Here is an 8902-nt window from a genome sequence, read left to right on the forward strand (position 1 = left end):
CTAGAGTAAATAAATAATGGAAGGTGTAAAGGAATATATGAAGAAAGATGGGTCCAAGATCTGAGAAATAAAATGGCTTTGGAAGGTTGGGGAAATACATGATCTTGTAATTATAACCTCTCTTTAAATTAAATCAAGAGAGAAAACTTTTTTAAAAAATAGAGTAGCATTTTGTTACTGTGTTTATTTTCCATAAAATAATACTTTATCTTCAAACATGAAGTTTATACTCCTTGTTGGGTTTTTTTTTAAAGAACAAAATCTTCAATAATTCCAATAAAGTTTTAAAAGATCACAGATGTTGTTCCAATGTTGGAGCCAGCTGTGATTTCTTTAAAGTTTTAATGAAACAATCTCAGAATTACCTGGGAAACAATTTCACTCGTGGGAAATAGGCTCCTGTTGTAGACCCTCATCTCCCACCCTGTGACCCTGATCAAGGACATTCGGTGGATTTTGAATTTACCGTAATTAGTGCATAAACAAAAAAAACCACGTAAGAGTCATAGCCTAACACCACTCCTCTCAATTAGCCTCCAGTGCCCTCCCTCTTTTTCACCGTCCGGAGGAAGTTCCTGAATATTCTCTCTATAAATACCCCCAATGGAGAACAGTTTGATTCACAGCAACCCAGGCACCAGCTCGCCAGTGACCTCCCGCATCACAAGTGCGTCGTTTTCAAAGAAAAGGGCGGAGAAGGATGAGTTCGGCACGGAGTAAGTAGCATTCGGGGCAGGTCCTTCCTCGTCGCGGCCGGGCGGGGCTGGAGACGAGAGGGTAAGTTTCCTCGTGGTGGCACCTTGCTCAGGCGAAGGTAGCCTTTTTGGCGTCTCTAGGGGCGAGGGCTCTCCGGAGCGCTTTTCCGCCGCCTTTGGGACTATTGCCCACCTTTGCGGCTGAGGAAAGGAAGAAGGACGAGTCCCGGCTTATCTTCCCGACCGCTCGCTATTCCTTAGCACCGCCTTCAGGAATGTTTAACAAGTTTTGAAGTGGCCAGATTGCAGGTCCGGGTTTGATTGTAGGAGAATAAAACTCTTAACCGGTTAAATTGTTTTATTTCCAGAGGTCAGGACTGGCCTTTGTGCGTTTAAGAAGGAAGGAAATTATGGTATTTGCCTCGAAATTCTCCCAAAAGTTCAGAGAAGACGCGGCTTCGTTTTCCAGCCTACTGACATTTTCACCTTTTTCAAACGAGCTGGGCAACCGGGTTTCGAAAAACCCGCCGTAGCTCTTGTGGGGACTCGCGTCAAGCGAAGCCAAAGATTGCCACGTGATAGAGACGCCCCCGACTTGGAAAGGTTGGGGAGATGAAAGCAGCAGGCTCGTATTTTAGGCTGAGTTCCACTGAATTTGCTGCACGTGCTAGAAGAATGATAAACTAATTCTGACGGAATCCGTCTTCCACCCTCTTGCGCTCATAGTTTCGTCTTGGCTCGAGCTATGAGGAGTTGAGCGGCGTCCCTTCAGATTGGAGCTGTGAAGCTCCAGCTCCACTTTTCCTTGTTTTAACAGAAAAGCGGCAGAGATGAGATAGTAAGTGAAGACTGTGGGCTGGAGCTGATAAATGATAATTGATCATATTATAGCTATCTAATGGTTTCAATCTTTTATATATTAGTTATCAGCTAGATATTTTAGTGCAGTTCATAGAAGTGGTCCAGTTTGTTTTTTAAACGACCAGTCTCTCCTGACCATTGTATATTCTTTTATTTTCCCAGGTGGTCTTCTTCTTGTCAGTATTGCACTTTCTTGGTTAATGTGCTTAGCTGCACCTCATGCAGAATTTTCTGGAGATCCTGGTTTACATCAGTTTGTTTCGAAAAATAAGGAGTTTGCCATCCGGATAAAGGCTGATCTCCTTGCATTGAATAGGCTTGTGGTAAGTATACGCTGGGTAAAGAGATCTACAAAGAGATACATATAGTTTGTCAAACAAGTTTCTCAAAGTTATTTTAAAGAAGTTGGGGCGATGTTATCAGCATTTATGAATTGGCTTTTGAATCAATATGTATTAAATTGCTGTATACCAAGTTTCTTTCCAACAAAAAGTAAAGAATCTGTAGTGGGAGAGGGAAACAAGTAATCTATAGATTCCTTAAGATATGTTGATGAAAATATTTGCCAGCCATATTGGGTAAATTCTCTACTGCAATGATGCAAATAAAGTAGATATAAATCTTGGTAGTTTTAGTTTTTTCTTCCAGTATTGTTTTAACAATATTTTTAACCTGGAGATTTGCATTTGGGACTAGATTTCCAAGCCAGTATGATTATTTACTATGAAAGCCTAGACATTTATGAATTTGAGGTGTAATGTAGCTAGATGAAGTCCTATTTTTAAATTAATCTAAAATTTATAAACTCCCTATTATATTGAAATGATACAGCAGAATCTCAGACTAATGGAAAATGTTGAATAGTGGAAGGGGAACAAAGTTGCCAGATTAAATGTATTGAAGTAATAAACTTGAAGTCTTTTGATTTTCTTCCACTGAAATGTTACTTCATAGAATCCCAAAGCTAAAAAGACCCTTTAAATCACTACTTAAATCAATGCATAACTTTAAATAACAAGGAAGGATTTGGAGAAGAATCTGAGTAATATAAAAAACTTATATGTGATAAGGTAGCACAAATGTGGCTTTAAACCATTACTAATTTTGATGGTGTGCTTTCAGTCTACACTTAGATGTACTAGTGTACTGCTTTACTACTGATATCTTCTGTAGAAGTTCTTCTTGCATTCTTGAACAAAGGAATTAAAATATTAATCAGTAGACCAGTTAGGATACCTGGTTATAACTATGACCATGCTACAGTAGAGAGTTTGCAGTTGACATCTCTGTTAGTAGAAGATTCTTCATGTTATAAAACCACATGGGCCTCCAATGCAATTGTTGAATTTGGTCAACAACCTACCAAACCCATCCAAACTCTTGTGTGAGTGAGAAACTAGTAATCTTGCACATGTCGAATTTCAACTTTTAGCACCTGTAATGAAGAAAACCAGCAATTAAAGCCAGCAAACTACTGCAGATCATAGAGTTTAAATTTAGGAGTATGGAAAACTTGGCATGAAGAGTGTTACTTAGAAATACCTTGATGCCCATTGTGCCAATATACCTGCTCCTACCATAGTGACATAATTGAGAAACATGATAGATTAAAGTAATTAGAGCATTATACATACATAAAACCAAATTCATAGTTGGCTGAAATTTTCCCATAAACTACTTGGAACATCATTCAGATATGGGTTCCTTTGCTAGTACTTCCCATAAATTACAGCTCAGTCTTCCAAAAAGCCTTAATCTTACGCATTTCCTAGCATAAAATTATCTACTAAAATTACACAAATGTTTCTGTCTGGTGCTTCCAGAATACATGTAAGATTGTGCCAATTCAGAGTGTCAAAACTCAAAGGAGAAAATTCTTTGCAAACAAGCCAGCAAAGTTTGGCATTCTTGATGCATTCTTCTTTGGGTGTTGGGAGGGAATATTTTGATTGAATCTGTCAAACAAATAAATATATTATAATTAAGATTTATTAAATACAAAGGGAGAAAATCCAACGGAGTGGAATTACCTGCTTGATGCTCCTTTGCAATTCTTTCAAATAGTTTTTTTCGTTTGGATTGTGTGGATAGTGATTCATATAAGAGTAGCTTATGGTGAACAAGACTCTAAATTCAGAGGTAAAATTTAGTATTTATTTTAAGAACAATATCCTCATTGTAAATTGTGCCAAGTTATACTCAGTTTTAATGGGTTGAATCGAGGTTTCACTGTACTTAAGGGGAGTCTCAATGAATCCAATAGGATTTTTTGACAATTTCTCCACTGACTTCTGGTGTCTTCATAAAATCACTCAGATGTTATTGAAGTGATATTAAAGTTCTCATTACTGTTGTTTTGGTCCAGCAATGGCTGGATAACTCCAAAGGTGCTGTAAGCTATTAATGAAGAAATTACCTTAGTCACAGCTAACTTTAAGTTTGATTGGTTTTCACTATTTAGCTCTGTGGCTGATATGCATTCAACTTCCTATTTTTAGTAGAGCATAATTTGTTAATTATGAAGATGATGAATAGATTTGTTAATTATGAGGAAGATGAAAAGAACAGTCAAAATCTCTTAATTGCTGGAAGTCATATCCAACTGTACTCATTAGCTGCTGAGATTTCCATAGACATTACTCATGTACTTTAAAGCATTCTGCTTAAAGATTTAGAAACTTGGTGGGAAATTTTAAATAGTGAGTCTCAAGATAAGTATTTGCTGTGTCAGAATGCAGCATTATTCAGTCCTCTTCCATTTTGCTATTTGCATATCAGCCACACAGAGCTAAATAGTGAAAACTATTCAAACTTAAAGTTAGATGTGACTAAGGTAATTTCTTCATTAATAGCTTACAGCACCTTTGGAGTTATCCAGCCATTGAGAGACCAAAACAACAGTAGTGAGAACTTTAATATTGCTTCAATAACACGTGAGCAATTTTAAGAAGACACCAGAAGATAGTCAAGAAATTATCAAAAAATCCTACTGGATTCATTGAAGCTCCCCTTAAGTATAGTACAGTGAAACCTGGATTCAACCCTTAAAATTGAGTGCAATTTGGCACAATTTACAATGAGGACAGGATTTAGGATTATTAAAATATTTATATTCATATAAGTAAGTTAATATGCATTTTAATAAGTTCATGTCAGTATTAAACGTTATTCAGATTCTCTGAGCTTTGTTGGGTTTTGAAGTATAGTAAAAATAGGATTGTGGGAAGGGGAAGGATTTTGTAAAATAGTGCTTTTAGGGAGCAAAGATATAAAAGCACTCACATATGTTTGCTCTTTTTTGGGAATTCCAGAAATGTCTTTTCAGACAATATTTTCTTTTTTTCCCCTCCAGCGTAAAGCATTCAGCTTTGGCAGCAACAGAGAACTGATAACGATAGAGAAGCTTTTGGGCATTCAACAAGTTAATATCTCTCATTGCCAGCAGGATCCCTGTGACATGGTAAGTAGCAACATCCATCTCATTGTAACTTAAAAGCATTTTCCCTCTCAATGAAAGAAGTACTACGGTAGCAGCACATAATTTTGTAAGAAATCATGGCAATATTTGGGATTTTTAAGAACATTTGTGAGTGTACTCACAAACAGCCTATGTGCTGTTTGTAAAATGGCTGCCTAGACTCAGCAAATTTAAGATATATGGATTTCAGCTCCTAGAATTCCCCAGCCTACATGACTGGCTAAGTGTCCTTCCTTATAAGTAAGCTGATAAGAATGTTTTTTAGTTACCTTTCTAATTTTTGGGGAGCCTTTTTTTACCCAGACTGGCTCTTTCTAGCTGCTGATAGTTTTGTCTGAGAAGACAGAGCATTTGATTCCAGCCACTAACTATTTTTAATTTCCTAAAAATGGTTTTGGAAACTATTTGGTTTTCAGAGGTATACTTGTAAGCAAACTGCTTTATTATATTGCCATCTCTTTTTTTCCCCCTCTTTTGGCTGAAGGAAAATAAATGTCTTTAAAATTAGAATGAGGTAAGACAGGACCTGTGCTGGTGCACATTAACAATTTACATATGTACAAAGATACTCTCTGGGGCTATATTATCCATAATCATATATTATAAAGGAAACAAAGCAGAAATAAAGCAATATTGATTTTTAAGCCAATAATGGGACTCACTCCTGCAAATGTCCACCTACCTTGTCTGTGCATAAACTCTCTTACTGATTCTATCTCATATTTTTTATACATTCTCCATAACAATAATATGCACCCTTTGCTGTAGTTCCATGTAATATCAGTAATCATGTAAATCATTAGCTTGATTTCACTGGAGCTGAAATAATTGCATTGTCATTGGCCCATCTTTTTTCTAATCTTAATCTTAACCTTTTTAATGGGGCTTCCACTGACAATACACATGCATTAAGTGTAATATTTGACAACTTTATTATAAAGTGTGTAAGTACACAACTCCTTGATGGGTGCCTACTTTAAATTTGGCCATTAGTTCTACTGGTGTCAAATTCATTTTGGCAATAATGGTTATTCCTTAAAAGGTGAACACTCAAACCCTAAACAGTAATGAAATATGATACTTATTCTAATATTAATTTGCTTCTGCCATGCCCATGTCCTGGTTCTAAAAATGTGCTCTGGGCACATTTATTTTTATTTTTTTAAAGCAGACCTGTTTCAGAGTGTTCATATTTTACATATCTACCCAATATAATAATTTTGGGCTAGCCAACATCTCCAGAGAAGAATATTACAAAATAGGTTAATATCACTGATAACAGCATTAAGAGAAAATTCCCCTGTCTGTTTTCCCAATAAACATTTCTTAAGAGCTATAAATTCAAGTGTAGTGCATAGATAATCTACATCTATTTTATTGTTTAATTAAAATGTATGTTTATTCAAATCACATTTTTCTGGCTACCACTTTTTATAACTTTGTCAATTTTTCCACTATTAATCTATTAATTCCTAGTATATACTGGCTGGTCATTGCTTAAAATGGTAGAGAAATGGAGTCACTCTTTATGCTTTAGTTTATCCTTTATTGCTTAATTTAAAAACAGTAGAAATTGTCCATATTTATCCATATTAAGCCAATTCTAACATTTCATCCTGAAGAATGTCACTGTTTCCTTACCTTGTAATTAATATAGCTTTTAATTGTGGCACAGCAGAATCGGGTTTGTTTTCAGATTATGTATACATTTTATTGTGGAAATAACTTTTTCCATAATTTCAATAACCTTGTCTACTTTCTGGAGAACAGAGCTTGACTTGCCTCTCAATGCAGAAGTTGTACAATACCATTGAAATCAAAGAAATATTTTATTGAAATTTGTGTAAGAAAGGAATGCATAATAATTTTTGGTAATAATTTCCTATAATATTTATATCATGTAGGAAAGCTGCTTCAATCAGATACAGGCAGGCCTCCAAACCTACTCCGGCTATCTGTCATATATTCACCAAATCTTAACAACTTACGCTGACCAAGTACTTAATATTCAACTGGATATTTCCAACTTGTCCCGCAACATTCAACAACAGGTGAGGAGTTGCATAAATATTATTTAAGTCGGGAAAGGATCGAAGCCAGGTAGTGAGGGGAAACCACCCAGTTCTAAGGGGAATATAAGAAATGTTTAGTATATGTATGAATGTATGAATCTGCTATAATTTAGCAGGTCACCTACCTAGATATTAGCAATGTTCTCTTGGGGAATGTTGATGAACTACGAAGGTAAGTTTCTAAAAACTGCAGATATGGAGAGTACTTTAGATTCCATTTCCAAAGGATACATGGGCATGAATATAGCATCTGTTGCAACACTCAAGGGCTGTATCCTTTTCTGGGATCACACAATAGGTGTGAAAGGGGAAAGCCATTGGGATTTTCCTGCTATTGAACACAGGGGTTATTTTCATATTCCAGAGCACTTTTTTTAGTATCAAATCCAAAGTACTCTATGGCTTTAGTATTTGCAAGATGCATACTACTCAGTCCTCTTAGAGAAGCCATGTCCTTTATATGGATCTAAGAAGCAGACTGCTTCAGCACTCAAATACACCCCAAAGTGCTGTGTTTGCAGGAAGATTCTTTTAATTATTCCCCCACTTCATCTTTGGGAATAACCTCTGTTGCTATTACTTATTGTACAGTTGTATATCCTGAAGCTTTGCCTTTGTCATTTTGGAAGCATAAATTTCAAAGTAGTAAATACTTAGGCTTTTGCTCTTCACACTTTGAATAATCCCGGGGCTTGGTTTTTGCACACTTTTGTACTGTACTGAACTTTATTTTATATGATATGAGCATTTTTCCTGTTCATGCAATAATCCTAACATAGACAAACTGCTGCACTCCATGAACTGAGGCAATCCTTCAAGCTTGCCTTATAAAATTGTTGCTGCAACTATGGTGGGACAGAGAGTAGGATGCATGGGGAAGTGAATATATCTGAGTGCATTATCTTGCTTACACTCGCTCAGATATGTACTTATGAGCAAATCCCTTGACCCACTGCTCCTTGTGGAACAAAAAGTTTTCTCTCTGCTTTTCAGAAGGCTGGGACCATGTTTTTCCCTGCTGGGTTACATCCCATTGTCCCTTGCCATGACAAACACACAGTTTATTTATTAAAATAAGGTCATTGAAGAGCACTTGGGGATTTGAAAGTGACAGCATTGGCTGCAATAGGATTGATCCAAGAGTAACATGCAAGGCTGATTTCGATACTGTTGGACTTAATATGCAAATGTGAATTATTAATCTGAGGTTCCTCAATTTCTTTAATGTTTGTTTTAGATGGAAGAAAGTAGTCTGACCAGTGTTGTCTATCCACCAGCAGAAAACGAGCCTAAATTTGTGGAAGTTCAAAGAGAAATTGGAAGCTACCTGGTTCTCTGCAAACTCCAGATATTTATGGATATGATTTTCCGGGCCCTGAGGCACTGTAGTACATAAAGGGAATCTATGGAGAATTCTCACTAAAGACTTGGAAGCTGAAATAGTTATGTGGGGAAAAAAGGAAGTCCTAAGACTTGCTTTTGCCTGACAGGACTGCTTTGACGGGTATAATTCCAGCTTCTCTGTCTTTGTTTTTAATTTATTTTAAATTTTTATACATCATTTTAATACACTGAAAGTAGGAGACAATAAAGTAATCCAGATAAATTTAGCTCTAAGAGAAATAAAAATATTAGCTGAGTTTGTGCAACATGTTAGATTAGATTAAAGCGGAGCTGGGTTGCTAAAGATTCAGCATGTTGTGAAAAACAAGCCATTGTCTTACATCGTGAACATTCCATTCTCTTAAGCCATTGTTTCTCAACCTCAGCAACTCTGGCTTTGAGGAAAATTGAAG

The 8902-nt window shown here is 36.3% G+C and overlaps 1 protein-coding gene across 1 annotated transcript; it reads left to right on the plus strand.

The window, feature by feature from the left end:
* Positions 1-700: 700 nt before the first annotated feature.
* Positions 701-8502, plus strand: LOC116521232 (myelomonocytic growth factor-like). The gene is made up of 5 exons (XM_032235922.1): positions 701-716; positions 1719-1879; positions 4909-5016; positions 6939-7085; positions 8344-8502. Exons 1-5 carry the CDS (start codon positions 701-703, stop codon positions 8500-8502), a joined length of 591 nt encoding a protein of 196 aa, XP_032091813.1.
* Positions 8503-8902: the final 400 nt, after the last annotated feature.

Source organism: Thamnophis elegans, chromosome Z (genome assembly GCF_009769535.1).
Source record: "Thamnophis elegans isolate rThaEle1 chromosome Z, rThaEle1.pri, whole genome shotgun sequence".
NCBI classification, from domain to species: Eukaryota; Metazoa; Chordata; class Lepidosauria; order Squamata; family Colubridae; genus Thamnophis; species Thamnophis elegans.

Excerpts from the sequence above, each read along its gene's own strand:
- LOC116521232 (XM_032235922.1), top strand. Across the intron at positions 1,880-4,908 it reads TTGCATTGAATAGGCTTGTG|CGTAAAGCATTCAGCTTTGG; the intron begins GTAAGTATACGC and ends TTTCCCCTCCAG. Across the intron at positions 7,086-8,343 it reads CCCGCAACATTCAACAACAG|ATGGAAGAAAGTAGTCTGAC; the intron begins GTGAGGAGTTGC and ends TGTTTGTTTTAG.